We start from the raw sequence: 22,905 nt of genomic DNA on the forward strand, positions 1-22,905 counted from the left end.
CATCTGTATCATATACAATAGATGGAATCATGGATTAGTTTGTTTATTGCTTCATAATAAATTATTCCAAAATTTAACAGTTTAAAACAACACATACACACTCCATCACAATTTCTGTGGGTCAAGAGTCCAGGCACAGTTTAACTGAGTCTTCTGCTTCAGTGTCTCTCACAAGGCTACAACCAAGGTGTTGGCCAGGATTAAGGTCTCATCTGAGGGTCCTACTGGGAAAGAATATACTGTCATACTCATTCATGTATTGCTGACAAGAGTTTGTTCCTTGAGGGTTCTTGGACTTAGGGCATCAGTTTCCTGCCAGCTGTTGACCAGGGGCCACCTTCAGTGCCTTGCCACATGGACCTTTCCAACATGGCAGCTTGCTTTACCAAGTGAACAAGACAAAGCAAGAAAGAATGCCAAAAGAACAGAAATCATAGTCTGTTGTAACTGTTCTAGTTACCCAAGGCTGCCATAGCAAATTACCACACACTGGATAACGGAGACAATAGAAATGTATCCTCTTACAGTTCCAGAGGCTAGATGTCCAAAATTAAGGCGTTGGCAGGGCTGTACTCACTCTGAGGTTTCTAGGAGAGACTCGCTTCCACGCCTTTCTCTTCATGTCCAGCATTGCCACGAGGCCCCTGCATTCTTTGCATATAGACACATCACTGCAGTCCTAAGGGTCAGTTTTATGCTTACACTGTCACATAGCAAACTAAACTATGATGTATGCTTCATAATTTGAGTTAGCATTAGACGTTCCTTGGAATACTTAAAAAAAATTTTTTTTTCCACTGGTGAAAAGAGCTATTAAGAAAATATATCAGGATCAAAATTTACTCATTATAACTAAGATGTATAAAGAAGTAATTTTATTTTCTGTAAAATCTAATACTGCTTTGGAGTCTCCATTCTAGTGGAGTCCTGGGAAGACAACTCAAACTTATGCATTGAATGAACTTGGGCCTTTCTTTTTAAATCGACTCTTTAAGGTAAACCTAGTCACTTCTGGATTAAATGTTTCTTTCTATTTCTTGGATGCCATCAGGGAACAGGGAGAGCTTTATGTCACTAACATTGTGTCAACAAACTATTTGTACTTCCTGAAATCTATCTCACAGAAAAATTTTAAATATGTAGCAAATTCATGTGTATGTGTGTAAGTGGATACGTATATATATGTGTGTGTATGTGTATATAGTATATAACATAAATAGTTTATAATAGCTAAGAATTAAAAACAACCAAAATATTTATCAACAGGTAATTGATTGAATAATCTATATGTACATTTATACAATGGAATACTATGCATAAACTAAAAGGAATTAGGTAAATCATATAAACTGAAATGGAAAGATGTCAAAGGCTATAACTAACTGATAAAAGCAAGTTGCAGAATAAGATTTACAGTATAGTGGCATAAGCATCCTATCTGCAAAAAATATATACATGTGTGTATGCAAATGTATAAAAAAATCTGAAAAAGATACAAACTCAACAGTGATTATCTCTCAGGAGGAATGTTGGATTGAGAGGATGGACATATGAAAAGAAACCTTTGCTCTTTACTCTGGGAATTTTACAGCGTTTACTCATTGGTATAGTGCTAGCATAATTGAATTTATTTTCATTTTGAAAATGATTGTGTTTTCTGTGAAAATATATATTTATAACAACAGTTAATTTGTTAATAATAGGAAAAGCCGCCTGCATTGACAAGTTATGTATCTCCCCTGAAGAACTGATTTCTCGCCTGGGTGAATTTGGACAGTTCTGCCCTGTCAGCCTGGCAGAATCATATGAATTAGTTGATTGTTCTTCAAATGATTCCTTGGAATTTGCAGCAGAGTTCAGAGGGCACTATTATAAAATGAGTTCTCTAGAGAAATTGAATGTAAGTTTGTTCTTAACTCCAAATATTTACCAGGGAAAGAAAATACCTGTCTTAGAATTCATCAGACAGGAAGGGGTGGGCACAGCTGGGAACACCAGGCGCTGGGGACCAGGGACCCCATTTTCGGAAACTGTGATCCTTGGGTTCAATAAGGCAACTCAGAGGCCAGTCCTAAGACGGCATCCCAAGACATATTCTGGCACAAAGCAGAAGTTCAGGGTCGGTGACGGCCCCTCCACCTGGGTCAGCATAAGAGGTGGGGAGACCCAAGGGCAACCCCAACATGGAGGGGATGCTGAGCATCTGAGCTCAGCCCTGGAGTGGGCATCCAGGACATTCCATTCAAAGGTGCAGAAGGGAAGTCAGAGTCAGTAGAAATGACTCGCCTGTGCTTTCAACTTTCTTCTATCACTTTATTCTCCTGGGTACCTTATGCTTCTATTTAATGGAACAGAATATAGATTTGTTCCAGTATTCCACTGACCATAATATGGTGACATAAAAAGATTGTAGTTGAAAACTAATCAGGTGTCTCTGAACATTTTATTTTCCTCTGAAGAATCTGAATTTTTTAAATCACTTTATAAAGAAGACATTACTTTCTTTCTGCTTATTTAAGTGATAATCACAGAATTTTAAAATTGGAAATGACATTAGCAACCATGTGCCTGGTCTGCCCCCTTCATTTTACAGTGTGATAACTGAAGCTGGAGAAGCTAACTCACCTGCCAAAGTGCACCCTCTAGTTAGTTATACTGCAGGACAGGTGGACAGCAGGGCAGGGGACTATGCACTCCAGGGTCTGGCACAAAGTAAAAGCTCAACAAATGTTTTTCAGTATAGGTGGATGAGTGAGTGTGTGAAAGCATTAAAAGGAGAGAGACTGTAAGTGACATCACTTGCAGGTATTACTGTAAGGAACTTCCAGTCAGGGAAAGAGTTGCTGTAGTGCAGAAAGCTCCTCTCAGATGGTTTGCGGGACTGAACATTGCTGCCGAAAATGGGAAGAGCAGCAGGAGAGCCTCAGTGGGTTTTTGTTGGCAAAGTATTCCTGTTTCAAACAGTCATGTTGCTGTCATCTTTTTTTAATAGAAATTTTTGGACAATCCAGAATTCTACGTACCTCCGTTAGCACCTCATCCACTTCCACCTACCGACATGATCCCCAAGAGGCTGACACTGTCAGAGCTGAAGAGCCGGTTCCCTAAGTGTGCTGAGCTCCAGGGTTACTGTCCAGTGACTTACCAGGATGGCAGACAAAGGCAAGTCCTTGCCCTCGTGTGAGTACAGGCCAATAGCTCTACTTGGAATAAGTGGTCTATACGACAATCGTAGCATTTTTATCAAAAGGTCACTATTGTTTAACTGGAAAGTATTCTTTTTCTTCCTTGAGCTGTGATGATAGAAAAATAAAATATTTATGACATTTTATTTACATAGTTGTCATTCCTGTTGTTCAGTTGCTAGGTCATGTCTGACTCTTTGCAACCCCATGGACTGCAGCACACCAGGCTTCCCTGTCCTTCACCATCTCCTGGAATTTGCTCAAACTCACTGAGCCAGTCATACCATCCAACCATCTTATCCTCTGTCACCCCCTTCTCCTCTTGCCTTCAGTCTTTCCCAGCTGCATATTAATGATACAATACATAGTGGTTTTTGTTTGTTCCTTTGTCTTTCAGATACGAAGCCCTAGTACCTGGTAACATTCACTATGCTTTAGAATATCGTGATCGTATATATATTTGTGAGAGCAGAGAAAAACTTCAGAAATTTTTGAGGTGAGACCATTCACTAAGTCACAAATATTCATTGAATATCTATGTTAAATGCACTATCCTGGGACAGAAAGATATGTGAGTTTACACACACTCATAAACACATACATATATGTACACATATACATACACACAGCTGAAAGGGGCAGCCTTTACCTACTGCCACACATTTCTGTCTTTCACAAGAAGTTGGAAACCAAATTTCTTCTTATGTTTATCTGATTTTTAAACTTTTGTGACTGATTCAGTTTTTTTTTTTGGGGGGGGGGGCTTCCCCATGGCTCAGATGGTAAAGCATCAGCCTGCAATGTGGGAGACCCGGGTTCCATCCCTGGGTCAGGAAGATCCCCTGGAGAAGGAAATGGCAAACCCACTCCAGTATTCTTGCCTGGAAAATTCCACAGATGGAGGAGCCTGGTAGGTTACAGTCCATGGGTTTGCAAAGAGTCAGACACCACTGAGCAACTTCACTTGCACTTCAGTTTTTTCAAAAATGACAATGTGGATCAAATCATAAAGGAAACGAGGAAAGTGAAGTCGCTCAGTCATGTCCAACTCTTTGCGAATCCATGGACTGTAACCTACCAGGCTCCTTCGTCCATGGGGTTTTCCAGGCAAGAATACTGGAGTTGGTTGCCATTTCCTTCTCCAGGAGATCTTAAGGACCCAGGGATTGAACCCAGGTCTCCTGCATTGTAGGCAGATGCTTTACCGTCTGAGCCACAGGGAAGTCCATCAAATCATACATGCAGCTAGAATTTGTGCAGTGGTTTGTGACCTCTCATGAAGCTGTTTGAGGAAATTTAATAGTAAAAAGAGAAGAGACATTAGTTGCCGAAAGGAATATAGGATTGAAGGAATAAGGTGGTTTTTCTCTTTTATCTTCTTTTTTCCAATGGGAAAGAGATAAACATGTTTAAATGCAGGTACATGGGAAGGATCTAATAAAGGAAATGTCATGAAGGCGGAAGAGAGTTATCTCTCTATTGCTACTTAAGATTTCTGGAGACAGGGTGGAGTAGGCATCCAAAGAATGTGTGGAGATTGATCTTAGGTGGGAGGTAAGCTCTGCCATGGAGAAAGCAACCTGTGTGTGATTCTGCTTATGGTGAGCAGCCGAGGACTTTCTATTCTGAAGACTTCTCTTTTTATAGCCTGGCACCTTGTGTTGGGGGGGCGTCCCTGAGAGGGTTACTAGTGTGAGAGAATTGTAGTACAAGATAAAAACAATGCCAGCATAGGAGTTGCTTCCCTTGTGGCTCAGCTGGTAAAGAATCCGCCTGCAATGCGTGAGACCTGGGCTCGATCCCTAAGTTGGGAAGATCCCCTGGACAAGGGAAATGTTACCCACTCCAGTATTCTGGCCTGGAGAATTCCATGGACTGTAAAGTCCATGGGGTTGCAGAGTCAGACATGACTGAGCGACTTTCACTTTCACTTTTCACGAAGAAGTTACATGCGGAATTGAAGTATCTTGTCAATTCAAAATAAAAGTGTGAGGATAAAAGTATATAAAGAAAGTTTCATATAGGTGCTGTTAAAAGCAAGAACACTGAGAAGCGGTGAGCAGGGCTAGGGCCCCAGGTGAAGTTGGTGGTCATGAATTTCTAGGAGCCTCAGTCTTCCTGCTTCTGTATCATTTTCTCCACTCAAGAAAAATGAGTAATGAACATTATCTTTTAGTTGCCTTGTGTACCTATCTTCCTGTGTAGACACAATGAAGACATTTGTGATCATCCATTTAACGGATTTGGTATTCGTAGGTCACCACAGAAATACTGGAATCAGAAGCTTCCTTACAAACTTCCCCCATTGAAGGAACCAATGTCTCTCACCAGCCTGCCTTTGCCTGGATATCTGGAACAGGTTCGCTCACATGGGTTTCTCTGTTTAGATATTAGAAGACGACAGCTATCTCTCCTTCAAAAATCATTTTTATTTTGGTAACAATGAAATTAAAGGCAGAGTGTCCTGAGTTTAAGCTGCAAATCCACTTTTAACCTATTTTGGTTTTGAGTAGTTATGAAAATAAAATGTAAGGAAAGCCCCCCTTTTCATAGCTAATTCCCAAATAACTGCACTAAAGTGAAGAAAGAGTAGGATTGTAGAAAATTATTTACATTTGACATATAGTTTGTTTCTTATTTTGAAATTTCAGTGTCTGTAGAACTTTTCTGTAATGTGAAATATGCAAATTCAGTCTCTGAGAGGTTCCCCCCCACCACCGGCTTGAAAGAGTTAAGATGTCACCACAACTGAACCACCAAATACATATTTTGCCCAAAATCTGGATGAAGCTATCTACTCAAGTCACTCTTATTTCTCTAACACTTTCTAAATACAGTCAGATGTATCAGTCACCAACCACTATTTAAAAGGCCTTTTAAAAAAATTCTATAAAACAGATGCCCAGGGCACAATTTCATATATTTCTTACAAATTCTTAACCAGTTTTTTTTTTTTTTCATCTCCCCTAGATGGTTAGGTTTTGATCAAGTTTAATATCAAAAGGGAAGAGGACACTCACCCAGAGAAGAGTGTCCTCCTCTTTGCCTACTCGGGGCCCCAGAATCTTGACTATAGTGGTAACTGTGGTCTCTGGAGTTCCCGGGTAGGTGGCCCAGGGTCCTGAGTAGAATTTGGCCAATTCTGAGCAACGGAAGCAGAGATGGACCAAGACAACTAGGTGTCTCCTTCTTTCAACTATTTTTAAACAGAAAATGTCAAGCATATAAAAATAGAATTGCATAATGAAACCCATGTATCCATCACCTACCTGGCACTAAACCAATCAATAGTTTTAAATTTTTCCTATTCAAATGTATTTTGTGTTTCTTTTCTGTAGAGCTAAGTGCCCACTCTAGTACTCTTGCCTGGAAAATCCCATGGACAGGGGAGCCTGGTAGGCTGCAGCCCATGGGGTTGCTAAGAGTTGGACACGACTGAGCAACTTCACTTTCACTTTTCACTTTCATGCATTGGAGAAGGAAATGGCAACCCACTCCAGTGTTCTTGCCTGGAGAATCCCAGGGATGGGGGAGCCTGGTAGGCTGCAGTCCATGGGGTTGCTAAGAGTTGGACACGACTGAGCAACTTCACTTTCACTTTTCACTTTCATGCATTGGAGAAGGAAATGGCAACCCACTCCAGTGTTCTTGCCTGGAGAATCCCAGGGATGAGGGAGCCTGGTGGGCTGTAGTCTATGGGGTCGCACAGAGTCGGATACAACTGAAGTGACTTAGCAGCAGCAGCAAGTGCTCATTTAACTATCTTTTTAAGCTCCATCCTCAATCCTGAGGAGGCTATTTGAAGCAAAGAATAGCCTCTATCTATTTGCCACAAGAAAAGAAAACAGACTCAAATTACACATAATTCGTTCCCTACCTGCAGGGTATTGCAACTGCTCTAATTAAAGCCATGAATGCAGCGGGATGCTTAAAGCCCAAATTCCCCTTCTTAAGTGTACGGAGATCTGCGCTACTTTATATAGCACTTCATCTGAAAGGTATGTCTCTTTTTTTGCTAGAAATGACATGCTACTCAGAACTAATTTAGCACTAATTGTGATAAATAGGATTGTCAAACTGGGTTGGTCACTTGTGTGCTGTGCGTGTGTGTGTGTGTGCTGGTAGCAAATATTTTAGCAAAACTGAGTTTCTAGTTTTTAAAGCAGGTACCATGAGTAACATAACCAGCTCTCAATAATCCACACTGTATTATTCACACCATAATAATCCACACCGAAGGTGAATAGTGACAATTATGATCTAAAATAGAATAATCCCCAAATCTTATTTGGGATTTAGATATCTTCTCGGTCAAACTGTGCAGCTCAATCACACACATAGTTCTCCTTCTCTTTAATGATGCACTAACCTAACAGAAAACATTCACAGTCCTGTAAAATTTTCTACAGCCTTTAATCCCAATAGTTCTGAATATACAAGAAAAAAATACAAGAAGAAGATGGAGCAGTTTGTGGAGAGATGTGAACTCATTACATACTTGAGTGCCAAGATGACCAAGAAATACAAGGAACCTCAGTTTAGAGCCATTGACTTTGATCATAAATTACAGACCTTTCTCTCTCTTAGAAATATAGACCCAGTCAATGGTTAGAATGTTTGCCTAAATGCACCCAGAATCTTAAGAGTTATCTGAAAGGGATAAAAGGAAGTAGATTGAAAATCTGGGCCTCTCTGATGTACTTTTCCCTCCTGAGTGATACGCCTTGGCTTCTAGACTTCCAATGAATTCTGAGCTCTGCCAGCCAGGAAGAAGTACTCTTCTGTAAGCCTAAATTCTCATATACTTGTAAAGCTTATTGCTGTTTGCCTGAACTTTGATGCTTCAACAAAAACTATTTCATTTAGAATATTTAGGTAACGTATTTGACTTAATGAATCCTTTGTTCATTTTCCTTTTTAATATTTTTATTAGAGAAGTCTGTCTCTGTTAAAGAAACTTATGCAGTAAATGTTAGAAAGCTTCAAGAAAAGAATTAACATTGCTATAAATAAAATAGAAATATTGGTTGCACTTTTAACTTAGAGAGTTGTTTGTAAACTTTGTGAACCTAAAAATACTTTATCACTTTCCCAACCAAATAAACAGATTTAGAGACAACTAAATGGCTGCTGCTTTTCTTTTTCTCAAGTGTTCAAGGAAACACATTTTATACGTTATTTTGTAGTTAGAAATCACCGGATACTTGAGGATGAATGCTAGAGTCTTTTTATATGACATTGTCAAGACATATATGCTAGAGGAAAATTACTATATTGAATTTGGATGAGATTTTAAAAATAAATTATCATTTTTTTGGCAGGCGTATAACAAATCTAGAATGTGAAATAGCAAGATTGGCTCTTTTAAAAAATTAAAAAATACAACCATTATCTTATTTAACCTTAGGTAAATCTCAGTTTCTATGAGTTTTTGTTGTTTCTTAATCTCTAAAGTGAATGATTTAGCTCTTTTTTTCAGCTTTACTAAGGTGAATTGACAAATGAAATTCTATATGTTTAAACTGTACCACATGATTTTGATATAGTTATATATTATGAAATATTTACCACAATCAGGTTAATTATTAATAACACACCTACCACCTCACATCATTATTTCAGTGTGTTTCTGTGATTGTGTGTATGTGAGTAATAAGAATACTTAATAATCAGTCTGTTAGGAAATTTCAAGTATTATTACTGTATTATTAGCTATATCTACCACGTTAAACATTAGATTCTCAGAATTTACTCATCTTATAACTGAAAGTTTGTACCCTTTGATCAATAGCTCCTTATGTGCCCCTTCCCTAGACTCCTTGAAACCACCATTCTACTCTCTGCTTCTATGAGTCTTTTTTTTTTTAGATTCCACATATAAGTGATACCATACAGTATTTGTCTTTGTCTGGCTTTTTTCATTTAGCATCATACCCTTCAAATTCACTCATCTTGTCTTTGATATCTATAATTTCAACATTAATTAAAAACTAGAAGCCTGTTTTAGATTTATTTTATATATTTCATAATAAAACAATTTTTAAACAAAAGCTAAATGCCTATTGTCAAACTTAGGATAAACCCCAAAAGCCTTTGAACAGTTACTGATACATACCCATAGATGGACTGCAAGTAGATCAAACCAGTCAATTCTAAAGGAAATCAGTCCTGAATATTCATTGGAAGGACTGATGCTGAAGATGAAGCTCCAATACTTTGGCCACGTGATGCAAAGAACTGACTCACTGGAAAAGACCCTGATGCTGGGAGGGATTGGGGGCAGAATGAGAAGGGGACAACAGAGGATGAGATGGCTGGATGGCATCACCAACTCGATGGACATGAGTTTGGGTAAACTCTGGGAGTTGGTGATGGACAGGGAGGCCTGGTGTGCTGCGATTCATGGGGTTGCAAAGAGTCAGACACAACTGAGCGACTGAACTAAACTGATTGCTGGACCATGTACTGTTTTACTGTATTTTTAAAAGCTGTGATGAACTTTTTTTCACCATATTTGGGATTATTAGTCTAAAAAATTTTCTAAGAAACAAAAGTACAGGGTGAAAGGGAATGACTTTAAAAAACTAAAAATATAAAGCTGCCTGCTGCCAAGTCGCTTCAGTCGTGTCCGACTCTGTGCGACCCCATGGACTGCAGCCTACCAGGCTTTTCCATCCATGGGATTCTCCAGGCAAGAACACTGGAGTGGGTGGCCATTTCCTTCTCCAAAGTGATGCTCTTGGAAATACTCCTAGAAACATTGTGAATTGTTATTTGGAAGGCAGCTTAGTAATAGAAATTGTGACCCATAATAATAAATGGGAAGAAAGCAGAACCTTGTTACTTTAACTTGAATTAACAGTGATATTGAACATTATTATATATGTTGGTCACCAGTTGTACTTCTGTGAATTTTTTTTCATGCCTTTTGCACTTTAACTCATTGGCTGTTTTTCAGTTCTTTTATAAAAATTCTTTATGTAAAATACACACCAATGTATCTGCAGTAAATAAGTCCGATTTTTAAGGTATGAAAGCTGTTCATCTATATTGTATGATATTGAATCCTTTTCTAAACTCTGGAAGTTATTCCATCTTCAGGGATTAAATATTCTGTTTTCTTCTACTGTTGGTGTATATGTTTATATTTAATTCTCTAAGCTGCCTAGAATTCATTTCTGGATGTGTTGTGAGCTGTTGTTTTAAATTTTCCAAAACTCATAATAGTAAATATGTTTTTAAAAAATATTTTAAGTTTCATATATTTCATTTTATTCTCAGTGCATTTATTGAAAGTTTTCATAAATTCATTGGTTAAGGAGCAGTTCAAGAATAGGGAAAGAATAAGATATATTTTATATATGTATGCCTCAGTCTCACTGTGGGTGATTTTTTGTTTTATCTTTTTGGTTTGTTTTGCTTTTACAAATGAAAGTCTGAGTAAAGGTTTATCTACAAAGCTGGAGGGCTCTTAACTATGGATGGTTCTGGAATAATTATTAGAAGGGTAACATCTGAATTAAATGGACCTTTCAAAATTGAGATTTAAAAAAAAAAAAATTGAGATTCTAACCAAGAGTCAGGGACTTCCCTCTGTGTTTCAGTGGCTAAGAATCTGCCTGCCAATGCAGGGGACACAGGTTCAATCACTGGTGTGGGAAGATTCTGGAGCAAAGTGCTGGAGTAAAGCCTGTGTGCCACACTACTGAGCCTGTGCTCTAGAGCCCATGCTCTGCAACAAGATAAGCCAGCAGAACAAAGAGAGAAGAGTAGCCCCCACTCACTGCAACTAGAGAAAGCCCCAGTACAGCAATGAAGACCCAGAACAGCCAAATAAATAAATAAATTTAAAAAAGAAGCTAATGTGAAAAGGCTACATACCATGTGATTCCAGCTACATGTTCTGAAAAAGGCAAAACTCTAGAGATAATAAAAAGATTCCCCGTTGGACTCCACAAACCCTGGGGTTTAGAGGCAATTAAGGACAAAGAGGGAAACTTCAAAGAAGGAGCTAATTTTAATAAAAACTAGTAAAAAAAAAAAAATGTTTAAAGAGCCAGGAGGTAATTACACCTGCTTTCTCAAAATCTCAGACTAGAGATGGCATGCTGGGATCTGGGAGGGTGTGTTGGGTGTCCTCAATTAAAAAGTTAGGTGTTAGTGAAGCATAAATTGAGAGAAAATGCTGAAATAGTTGAGTAGGAGGGGACTGAATCTAAGTGGTGCTTGTAGCCATATCCAGAAGCTGGGCCTTTCTCCTAAGGGTACATGGGAGCCACAGTGGATTCTATGCAAGGGAGTGACTCCAGTCTCTGGATGTGATTTGCATTTGGGAAGATCTCCTGTATTCCTGTGTATTAGCAGGAATAACACTGTAACTAAGGCTACTTAGAAACCTTTAATCGTCTACTGAAAAAAGATGTTGAAAGTCTGAATAATAACAATCATGTAAATGACAGCAGACATGAATTAAACCAATAGGCCCGTCACATATTTAATCTTGTTTACCCCACAGCCACCCAGTGTTGGCACTGGTGTCAGCTTCGACTGCAATGTGGGAGACCTGGGTTCGATCCCTGGGTTGGGAAGATCCCCTGGAGAAGGAAATGGCAACCCACTCTAGTACTCTTGCCTGGAGAATCCCATGGACGGAGGAGCCTGGTGGGCTACAGTCCACGGGGTCGCAAAGAGTCGGACACGACTGAGCGACTTCACTCACTCACTCACTCACTCAAAGAAGGTTGAGAGGATAAGTACAAATAACTTGATCAAGGTCACTCAGCACCTAGATCTGTTTGACTGCAGCGTTCTCTTCATTCCCTTGGACTAAGGTATTGGATGTTGGTGCTGATGATCTCGGTGATAACGGTGAATGTAAAGGCGTTTTCATTCATTCCTCATACATTCGAGACCTGAAAGCCAGCTTCAGCATTCAAAAAGCGGAAAAGACAAAACTGATGAAGGTGTCAGTGAGCAGCTGCTGCTGCTGCCGCCAAGTCGCTGCAGTCGTGTCCGACTCTGTGCGACCCCATAGACCGCAGCCCACCAGGATCCCCCGTCCCTGGGATTCTCCAGGCAAGAACACTGGAGTAGGCTGCCATTTCCTTCTCCAGTGCATGAAAAGTGAAAGTGAACTCGCTCAGTCCAGTCCGACTCAGCGACCCCATGGACTGCAGCCTACCAGGCTAACAGGATATAAAACTCCCCTAACGGCAAGAGTGACGACACCATTACCGCCCGTTGATCGCCACTCACACCAGACACACGCCCTGCCGGGACTGTCCCTGCAGAGCCTCCAGGGATCGCAGGCGCCGCCCCGCCCCGCCCCGCCCCCTGACACCTCCTTGGATCACTTGGTCTGGCGCGCGCGCAGCAGGATCCCGCGCAGGAGCTTCCGGGTTGGCTGGGACTACGGCGGCGGCGCAGGGACGCCAGCGGCTGGCCGGGCGGAACTGGGAGCCTGGGCGGGCCCGGCGCTGGCGCGCCCGCCAGGCAGCCAAGGGGGCGGGCGGCGATCCGGACCCTTCCGGGCGTCCAGAGAGGTATGTCCGCCACCAGCCCTCTGTCGGTGGGCGCTGCACTCGTGCGCGTATCGACTCCTCTCCAGCCGGCCGCTCCCCGGTCGGTCCCCAGGGGTCCAGGCTTGGAGGTAGGGGGCCTCCCTTACGGCCGGCTCCCCGCTGGGTGGGCTCCGGGGAATCGCCAGCCCGGCCCCTTGCGCCGCGCGCGGTCGGGCGCCAGGCTGGGCGATCTGTGCCGCCTTTCCAAAGCGAGGGCCAATGGGCCTTACGTTATTGTCCATTGCAACCACCTCCAAATTTACATCGTACCTGTACGTTTTCTTCTCCCTTTCCATTTTTGTTTCACAGACAAAATGGCTCCTATTATATGAAATCGAGACACCGTAGTTTTTATTCTCGTGTGTGTGCAACTGTGGAAAGTTAGCGCAGTGAAGGACTTTAGAGATAGTTGATCCCAATTCCTTCATTTTACAGAGCAGAAAACAGACCCCGAGAGGTCACGTGGACGTCGGAAGTGCACCCCAGCTGGATAATGGTACAATAGGAATAAGAACCCCAAACTATAAGTTTTTACATAATCTTTTAAAAATGGTAAAAAAAAAAATAACTAACAAAAGTGAATAGTTCCTTTGGGCTGGGGTTAATTTTGCTAGAGAATGTCTCCCTTTTAAACATTACTTTCTTATTTCAGGCTTAATCCTTCTTGAGCTTCTAAAGAAAATGGCAGAAACATCATCAGAGCCTTCTGGGCAGCTGGTTGTACACTCAGACACACACAGTGACACTGTCCTGGCCAGTTTTGAGGATCAGAGGAAGAAAGGCTTTCTCTGTGACATTACTTTAATCGTGGAGAATGTGCATTTCCGGGCCCACAAAGCCTTGCTTGCTGCCAGTAGTGAATACTTCTCAATGATGTTTGCTGAAGAGGGGGAGATCGGCCAGTCCATTTATATGCTAGAAGGCATGGTTGCGGACACATTTGGTATCCTGCTAGAATTTATCTACACTGGTTGTCTCCAGGCCAGTGAGAAAAGTACAGAACAGATCCTGGCTACTGCCCAGTTCTTAAAAGTCTATGACCTGGTAAAGGCTTACACGGACTTTCAAAATAATCATAGTTCCCCAAAGCCACCGACTTTGAACACAGCTGGTGCTCCATTGGTTGTTATTTCTAATAAGAAAAGTGATCATCCAAAGCGAAAACGGGGAAGACCAAGGAAAGTCAACAGTTTACAGGAAGGGAAGTCAGAACTGGCTGCAGAGGAAGAAATACAGCTGAGAGTGAACAATTCTGTCCAAAACAGGCAAAACTTTGTAGTTAAAGAGGGAGACAGTGGTGTACTGAATGAACAGATTACAGCAAAAGAACTGGAAGAATCTGAGCCGACTTGTGAGCCAGCTAGAGGGGAGGAGATGCCAGTTGAGAAAGATGAGAACTGTGATCCCAAGACCCAGGACTCTGGGCAGGACAGCCAGAGTCGGTGCAGCAAGCGGAGGATTCGGAGGTCTGTCAAACTGAAAGACTACAAACTTGTAGGGGATGAAGATGACCAGGGTTCAGCCAAGAGGGTCTGTGGACGGAGAAAGCGCCCCGGTGGGCCTGAGGCCCGTTGTAAAGACTGTGGCAAAGTATTTAAGTACAATCACTTTTTAGCAATCCACCAGAGAAGCCACACAGGTAATTATGCTTTTGCAGCTTATTGGAATGTGTTTTGGAGAAGTAACAGTAATAACAGCTTTCATTTATTGTGCAACATCTATATGATGGGCATTGTAACAAAGTATGTGTTACTGCATTAAATTCTCCAAACTGTCTGGTGAAATACGAAATGTTATCCCGATTGTACAGTTAAAGAGACTAGGTTGTAGAAACCTTAAAGTACTTGCCCAGGGCATCCATGTAGTGACAGAGGTGGGATGTGAACACAAGGAACCTGATTCCAGAACCTCTCTTCTTACCTGAAGTTGTTGCTTCAAGGCTTGAATGTTCAGGAATCGAGCTCTAGCCAAAATTAATCTGCTTTATGATTCTTGAAGCTTCCTCATCTTGACCATAGTTGTATTTTTGCTTGGATATGTCTGGACAGTTCTCTCACTCAGCCATCTGTTTGTAAATGTTTGCTTTTTGATCCTTCTAGCCCAAGGCTGGCCAATAAACCCTTTTGTGAGGATGGAAATGTTCTGTATCTGTGCTGTTCTTTTTGGTGACCTCTAGCCACAGATGTATTTTGAGTGCTTGACATGTGGGACTGTGACTAAGGATCTGAATATTTTCACTAAATAGCCACTGTGTTGGACAGTGCAGCCCTAGGCAGAAATCCCGTCCTCCTTTGAGCTGTCTCTTATGTACCTACCTCAGTCTGCTTTGGATCAGGCAGTAGTTATATACCCTTCTGCCTAGTTGTAAGCGTTAAGTATAGAGTCTGGTACTTAAGACTTCTTGTCATCAAGCGACCTGCTGCCTTAAGACCCAGCAGCATCCAGCACTGTGGTTCTCAACCTGGCCCCACAGATGCCCAGAGGCGGGGGACAGGAGACCAAAGGTCAGGGCCACAGGCCACACCCAACCCCTGCCTTCCTCCTAGGGAAAGACAGGCGAGGGGCCCTGCGGACGGACCGACAGTCTCCCAGGGAGCTTCTTACACTACCAGGGCCTGGGTCCCAGCCCCAGAGCTTCTGGTTTTATTGAGCGGTGGTGTTTTTAAAAGCTCCCCGGAGATTTTAAGCACAGAGAGCCTGAGAACCCTGAAGTTGGTTCTTTGAACAAAATAGACACTTAAGACATATTTGCTTGTTTGTGACAGAGGCTAAAGAGTTAAATAGTTCTATAAGATTTTACGGAAAACAATGTGTAGGCTCTTCCCTTTCCCTCAAGGTGTCCTGGAGTTGTACATTGAATCACTTTAGTGCGGGGCTCTTCTTCCATTTGAGTGGATACCAGTAGATCCATACAGTATGGAAACTTATCTTTTAGTTCCAGAAACATTTCCTGAATGATTTCATAGTAATCCCTGCTTTCTCTTTCTGGAACTCCTCCTATTTGGATGTTGAATCCCCTGGACTCATCCTCTAACTTTATCTTTTCTCTCCTATTTTCCATTACTTTTTGCTCTACTTTCTGGGACATTTCTACTTTATCTTTCAACTTTTATTTTTCTACTTTTTTTTTTTTTTACTTCTGGGAACTCTTTTTGAAATTCTTTTTTTGTTTAAGTAGAATCTTTTTCTTTCACAGTATAACGTCTTGCTTTTATGAGCCTCTTAATAACTTTTACTTATTTGTTATTTTTTAATGTTTTCTTCACTCTGGGAAGTGTCTGTTTTCTGCAGGTTGCTTTTTCTCTTCTCTGTTTTGTTATCTATTTCTACTGTGTCTGGTGGGTTTTTTTTTAACTCATATTTAATTATATGCAAGAATGGTTTGCTCATAGCTACTTGCAGCTCTGCAGGTGTGGAGAGGGCCTGTAGACATCCTGGCTGATACGTGGCATCAGGTCCTCAGTTCTTTTACTGCGGGCCTTTTGTATTCCAGGAAAAGATGCTCCAGCGCCCACCTGGAGCCGTAGGCCTGGCTGCCAGTGTCCGGTGCAGGAGGAGGCAGACGTTTTCCGGGTAGTCTCATCATCCCAGGTGTAAACTCTGACTTGCTGTCCCCATGGTAGTCCTATTCCACTGCGCCGGGTGACCTCTAACCCAGAGACCCCTAGTCTGGAGATCCTTTATCTGATTTAGCCGCTTCAAGAACAGTCTCCATCTTCCACTGGGGAGAAGGCCAGTCTCCTGGTTGCATGGAGACTGGATCTGTGTGTGGGGGTGGGGGTTGGGGGGGGCCAAACTACTTTTGAAACAGACTGTCATTTATTTCTTCCTCACCCCCATTTTCAGAGATAACAGATGCCAACAGTTCCTGACCTCGTGAAGGCTCTGTCTTCAGTTAGGTTGTGTATCAGTGCTCCTCGCCGCTGGCATCACACTTGTCTGCTCCCACTTGTAAAATGTTATTGCTGATGTTGTCTCTCCTGCTAATTGTGATTTTCATTTGGGAGGGAACAAAGAGATGTGCAGATTCTTGCTCACACCATGTTCCTGGGGCTCTTCTTCCAGGGGAGCGACCTTTCAAATGTAATGAGTGTGGAAAAGGCTTTGCCCAGAAGCACTCCCTGCAGGTCCACACCCGGATGCACACAGGCGAGCGGCCGTACACCTGCACGGTGTGCAGCAAGGCTCTCACCACCAAGCACTCGCTGCTGGAGCACATGAGCCTGCACTCAGGTACGGCCCGCACTCGGGAGCCTGGTGCCGCCGGGTGCTCGCTCCCGGGGTGGGCATTACTGTGCTCATTTAAATGGGCTTTTCTCAGTCTCAGGTCATTCCCCATGTGGTTTCATTTAAAGACAGAATTGTGTATCTCTCAGAGTGTAGTTAACAGTTCTGCCCAGCCTTGAGCCTTAAACTAGCATTTTTAAACTGGCTACTGAAAGTTGAATGTATAATCAGGATGTGTTTAAGCACCAGGCTTCAGAATTATTTTACTCTGGACAATGTTGGGGGGAACTTGAATTCTTTAGCGCTGCCCTAGTCTCCACCACTCCCTATTGCCCTACGTGCCTTTGCACATTGATGACTCTGAAGACGTTTGGGTTTGTAGACAAGTCACTTGTGTTATTTGTAGACCTGGGCCCACTGTGATACTTAATTGCTTCATTAGTGAGCATTCTAGTTCGTTACAGTTTTTTTGCTGTTTTGTTTTTTATTTGGCAGGACAGAAGTCTTTTACCTGTGATCAGTGTGGAAAATATTTCAGCCAGAAAAGACAACTAAAGAGCCATTACCGAGTTCATACAGGTACAATAAAGTGAGAGAAAATTTGGATTGGTGGGGGAGAAATGCAAATACAAATTGTTTCTGAATCAGTAGGTTCATGTTGTAAAAGATAAGTGAGTTTTTAGGGAAGCAGTCTAAATTAGATGTCCTTGGGTTACTCTTACCACCTTGCAATTTATATTGAATTTTTATATGACAGTTTCTGTGCCACACACAGAAACCCTATAGAATTGGTGCCATTCAGGGTGCCACTTGGCTAAGAGGACACCAGTCGATTGGTTGTTAGTTGTGTCTGGACAGAGGTGTCACCACCCCGTAGCTGTCAGTCCAGGCTTTCTCCAGCCTGGCCCCACCCATTGTCCTTTTTTTTCCTTCCTGCCAGCTGATGAAAGATGAAGAGGAGATTGGGAGCATCATTTGAGATCAGTTGGCCATAGTTGCACCAGTGCTTTGAGGGGAAAAGGAGATTTACACTTAGGGAGATGGGAAGGGTCCCACCTTTTATTTGGGAAGCAGTGAGTTGAGATGCATAGGAAAATATTAACTGTTACCAAAATTAATTTAAAAATTGTTGTTGTATTAAAGTACCATATTTAAAGTGATTATTTTTCAGGGAAGTGCTTTAACACAAATCACTGAAGAAATGCAGGGACAGCATATATGCACTGACACTTTTTTTATTGTTGCGACAAGGCCACTCATTACCGGAATGCAACGACTGCCACCGCAAATTCATGGATGTGTCTCAGCTAAAGAAACATCTGCGAACACACACGGGTAAAAGTCCATCTCACCCTTTCTTTCCAGTGTATTTCGTGTTTTCAGGAGAGCAAGAAATGAAATATTCAGAATCGCTTCCTCAGGCTGTGCGTATTGTGGATTGTGTGGGAACTTTATAAGTAGACTACTTTGAAAGCCCACTATCCTGTGTCGCACTATTCTGTGGGGAAATCACATCTTTGTAGGTTAGCAAGATGAGACGTACTTACTGAGCACTATTCATAAATGAAACCTCACTTCATGCCACAGAAAATTGGGTTGGCCAAAAAAGTCCATTTGGGTTTTTCCGTAAGTTACTCATGGGTGGACTATACAGGAGCAAATGTTTCCTCCACAGAATTGCTCTCCTCCTTGCTTCGGTGTTTACATGTTTGAGGGAAAGAACCACACCTCACTCTTTCTCTGTGTCCTCCTGACACTTAGGACACAGTGCTCAGGTACATAGTAGGTGCTTACTAAGTGCTGCATTTAGTCACTCACGCTTATTGAGGGTTCAAGTGGTATTGCCTTTGTTCTTTTTTATATTGTGAAACTGTGGGAGTGGTTTTCGCTTTTTGTTTTATCTAGGATAAAACAAACGTTTTCCCGTTTTTTTTAGGTGAGAAGCCATTTACGTGTGAAATCTGTGGCAAATCTTTCACAGCAAAGAGTTCTCTTCAGACCCACATCAGGATCCATCGGTAAAGTTTCCCTCATACTTTTCTCCCGTGGAGTTCTCGTCCAGCCCTGGCGTTCAGCAGGGTGACATCCATTACCTACTTGGTGTGTGTGTTAGTCACTCAGTCATGTCTGACTCTTTGTGACCTCCCGTGGACTATAGATCACCAGGCTCCTCTGTCCATGGGATTCTCCAGGCAAGAATACTGGAGTGGGTTGCCATTGCCGTCTCCAGGGGATCTTCCTGACCCAAGGATCGAACCTGGGTCTCCTGCATTGCGGGCTGGTTCTTTACCATCTGAGCTATAGGGAAGTCCCAGCCTGTATAGTGCTTTCCCCCAAATTATTACCCTAGGAGAAATTCCTGGGAAGCTTGTTATTTTGCTTTAAGAAATTCCTCATGCAGGCAAAATTAGAAAAACTGATTCTGACCAGCAAAAGTTTGAGTTACTGGTGTCATTTGTTGAATTTTGATTTTGGCCTTGGGGGATGATCCAAAACTTAAATCTTCAATCAAAACTAAATTTAAAAATATATATATTTATTTATTTTTGGCTGTGTTGGATCTTTGTTGCTGTGTGAGGGCTTTTCTCTAGTTTTGGTGAGCAGGAGCTACTCTCTAGCAGCAGGGGTTTGGTTGCTCTGAGGCTTGAGGGATCTTCACGGACCAGGGATCGAACCCATGTCCCCTGCATTGCAAGGTGAATTGTTAACCACTGGACCACCAAAGAAGCCCCTAAAACTAAATTAAATTTAACTTAATATTTTCTGAATAAATTTTTTTGTTGTTGTTCACGCAACTTGTTTCCAGAATTGATTTAGTAGTTCCTCTAACACAAATATTTAGGCACTACTCATATTTTTATGGAGAAGGCAATGGCATCCCACTCCAGTACTCTTGCCTGGAAAATCCCATGGACGGAGGAGCCTGGTAGGCTGCAGTCCATGGGGTCGCTAAGAGTCAGACACGACTGAGCGGCTTCACTTTCACTTTTCACTTTCCTGCATTGGAGAAGGAAATGGCAACCCACTCCAGTGTTCTTGCCTGGAGAATCCCAGGGACGGGGGAGCCTGGTGGGCTGCCGTCTGTGGGGTCACACAGAGTCTGACACGACTGAAGCGACTTAGCAGCAGTAGCAGCATATTTTTAATATTGAAATCAATCATATATGTACTCGTTTGGCATCTAGAATCTAAAAATTGGCTGTGAGAACTAAAAACAAAAAAAAGAACTTTTGTGACATATATTAATATTTACCTTCTTATCTGAAGTACACACTGTGACCATAAAATTTTATCACATCTGACTCAGCCCCACAGCCCCATCCTTAGACATCCTTCCCCTCCCCCATTTTTTTTTTTTTCCTTAAGATTAGAAACTGAAGCCCTTGGCAGGTGTGATACTTGTTCCAAGTCCTTAAGTTAGTAAGAGAACCCATGACTTAAGTCTCCAAGTCAGGTTAATTTTCCTCTCCTCTGGACTGCTTCTCCCTAAATAGTCAGGAAGTAGTGAAATCTTTCTGTTTTAAAAATAAAATGTATATTTTCTTGCAGAGGAGAAAAGCCATATTCCTGTGCCGTGTGTGGCAAATCCTTCTCTGACTCGAGTGCCAAGAGGAGACACTGCATTCTACACACAGGCAAAAAGCCTTTCACCTGCCCTGAGTGTAACTTACAGTTTGCTCGCTTAGACAACTTGAAGGCTCACTTGAAAATCCACAGCAAAGAGAAACACGCGTCCGATGCCAGCAGTATTTCTGGCAATAATAATGGCGAAGAGGTCAGGAATATTCTTCAGCTACAGCCCTATCAACTCTCTACCTCCGGAGAGCAGGAAATTCAGCTTCTGGTAACCGATTCCGTACATAACATCAATTTCATGCCAGGTCCTAGCCAAGGAATCAGCATCGTCACTGCAGAGAGTTCCCAGAACATGACAGCAGACCAGACTGCAAACCTCACCCTACTCACGCAGCAGCCAGAGCAACTGCAGAACTTAATTCTTTCAGCTCAACAGGAGCAAACAGAACACATCCAGAGCCTCAATATGATTGAAAGCCAGATGGAGCCCTCACAGACTGAGCCGGTGCACGTCATCACACTCTCCAAGGAGACTTTGGAACATCTGCACGCCCATCAGGAGCAAACAGGGGAGCTTCATTTAGCGAGCGCTTCAGATCCGGCTCAGCACCTGCAGCTGACGCAGGAGCCAGCTCCGCCGCCAGCCACCCACCACGTGCCCCAGCCCACGTCGCTGAGCCAGGAGCAGAGCTGACCTGTTCACAGGCTTGGCTGCTCTGTCGGTCTCTTCTCCGTCAGCCCGCTGTGACCGGACTGTGTGCTTGAAGTTAGGCTTTCTGCAACACTCACTTATGGATTCTTACAGAGAAGTGGTAGCTTGCTAAGCTAGCCAATAGCTTAATGCTTTCCATCTGAGGAGCAGGATGTGTGTATCATGTTTTATATCTAATGTTGATTTGGACTTAACATTTCGATATTGATGAGTGGTTTTCATTTACTACATCTCTTAAAGACTTGGGTAACTTTTCTTTGAGGGCATTGTGTTAGACTTTTTCTAAGTGAGTATTAAATATTCACAGCTATAGATACGGTCTTGCTGATCTTTCTAGTTATATTTTTGATTTTTTAGAACAAATGAAGTCATATGTTGAATTGGGTAAAATGGTTGGTTCCCCTTCCGTATTTGTCTTAGGCAACACAGTTGCTACTACAAGTTGGGGCTGAATGTAACAGATTATGACTTTGGGGACTCTGTCCTTTAATAACTTCCAATCCCTTAAGATAGAGTAACTTCTCAAAATTTAATCTTTGCGTGTACAGTGGGCTCATCACATCATGTTTAAGATATATTCAAAGACATAGAAACTAAGTGTCTGTTTTAACTTGAAATTTACAAGAGAGGAAAGCCAGAAAGATAGGACCATTTTTTAAATTCTGAATTGAGCTTTTCTGAAAAGCATAGATTGACATGGTTTTTAAAAGCAGGTTGTTGGAAATTTTAAAGTGTAATTAAGGTATGAAATTGGACAAGATGTTCACCCCAAATTCTGAACTTTCTGTCAGCGTTGATATTAATCTCCATGATGAAGGTAAATTCTTTATTAATTATCCTGGAGTGCAAAATTCAGTGTAATTTGTGTTAAATATACTGGATTCTAATTGATCTCTAAAAATGTTGATCTGTGTATTGTGTCTGGTAAGTTTTTTGATAGGAACTTACTATAACCTGTTTTTATCACAAAGTAGGTTAAATCTCACTAAATAGACACATAATTTTTAAAAGTAAATTTTCCTAATTTTAAAAATACTTTTGAGCCTCAGCGTCTTAGTAAGCCAGCATTATCTATAATAGTGTGATTTCAAATAATTGTCAGAAGGTTAAATTATGTTTTTGTTAAGTTTTCCAGCCCAGCCTATTTTATTGAATACTTTGACCACTTTCTCTCAAGTAAACTGGTAGAGGGTTATTGAGAAAAGAAGGTGGGCGCTAGTGTATGTAAATTAACAATGTTGATTGAGAGTAGCAGTAATCGCCACTAAAATTAACAGGATCTTCACATCAGTCACTTCTTTGTTTTAGAGATCTTTGATTTCTACCCGAGTCAAATAAGTTTTTGGAGAAAATTTAGAATTGTTCAGGTTGAGAGAGGATGAAAGTCTTTTTCTAACATATCTACCAAACTATAGTTGTTTTATTGTATATAATTCAAAAATTCTTAAATGATTTATCTTATATGTATCAGCCAAAGTATGCTAAATCAGGCCTGACTGGAGACAATTTTTATAAATACAGTTATGTCCTAAATACCATTTCAGATTCTTGACTTAGTCATTTAAACTATTTATCTTAACCTTATTGTTAAAATGTATTGTTTTTACCAGCTTTTCAAAGCCTACTGGCCCACATCTTTTTCTCC

General features: G+C 41.7%; 2 protein-coding genes across 8 annotated transcripts in view; both read left to right on the plus strand.

Moving 5' to 3' along the window:
• Window positions 1-8,304, plus strand: part of AK9 (adenylate kinase 9) — a 116,849-nt gene extending 108,545 nt beyond the window's left edge. For all 4 annotated transcript variants that reach the window (XM_059889863.1, XM_005210829.4, XM_024996966.2 and 1 more), the window contains 6 exons: window positions 1,704-1,900; window positions 2,993-3,162; window positions 3,583-3,681; window positions 5,442-5,544; window positions 7,069-7,183; window positions 7,595-8,304. In XM_059889863.1, coding sequence (XP_059745846.1) covers window positions 1,704-1,900; window positions 2,993-3,162; window positions 3,583-3,681; window positions 5,442-5,544; window positions 7,069-7,183; window positions 7,595-7,797 — 887 coding nt within the window. In that variant the 3' untranslated portion in view covers window positions 7,798-8,304. The remainder of the gene's footprint in view (window positions 1-1,703; window positions 1,901-2,992; window positions 3,163-3,582; window positions 3,682-5,441; window positions 5,545-7,068; window positions 7,184-7,594) is intronic.
• A 5,122-nt stretch (window positions 8,305-13,426) lies between these two features.
• ZBTB24 (zinc finger and BTB domain containing 24) lies at window positions 13,427-22,292 on the plus strand. Of its 4 annotated transcripts, NM_001205737.1 has the most exons (6): window positions 13,427-14,384; window positions 16,811-16,978; window positions 17,468-17,551; window positions 18,224-18,307; window positions 18,909-18,990; window positions 20,522-22,292. In NM_001205737.1, the coding sequence occupies exons 1-6, from the start codon at window positions 13,427-13,429 to the stop codon at window positions 21,240-21,242; spliced, it is 2,097 nt and encodes a 698-aa protein (NP_001192666.1). In that variant the 3' UTR covers window positions 21,243-22,292. The 4 variants fall into 4 exon arrangements, 2 of the variants coding, with proteins under 2 accessions (NP_001192666.1, XP_059745784.1); XR_808736.4 differs by lacking the exons at window positions 18,909-18,990; window positions 20,522-22,292 and having other exon boundaries at window positions 17,473-17,551; XR_808735.4 differs by lacking the exons at window positions 18,909-18,990; window positions 20,522-22,292 and having other exon boundaries at window positions 17,473-17,551; window positions 18,144-18,268.
• Window positions 22,293-22,905: the final 613 nt, after the last annotated feature.

This window comes from Bos taurus, chromosome 9 (genome assembly GCF_002263795.3).
Source record: "Bos taurus isolate L1 Dominette 01449 registration number 42190680 breed Hereford chromosome 9, ARS-UCD2.0, whole genome shotgun sequence".
In the NCBI taxonomy this organism is placed as follows: Eukaryota; Metazoa; Chordata; class Mammalia; order Artiodactyla; family Bovidae; genus Bos; species Bos taurus.

What these genes read in the sequence shown, in the direction of transcription:
- ZBTB24 (NM_001205737.1), top strand. Translation starts at nt 13,427, where the DNA reads ATGGCAGAAACATCATCAGAGCCTTCTGGGCAGCTGGTTGTACACTCA. An exon ending in CCACCAGAGAAGCCACACAG is followed by an intron (nt 14,385 to 16,810) that starts GTAATTATGCTT and finishes CTCTTCTTCCAG; the next exon opens with GGGAGCGACCTTTCAAATGT. An exon ending in ACATCTGCGAACACACACGG is followed by an intron (nt 18,308 to 18,908) that starts GTAAAAGTCCAT and finishes CGTTTTTTTTAG; the next exon opens with GTGAGAAGCCATTTACGTGT.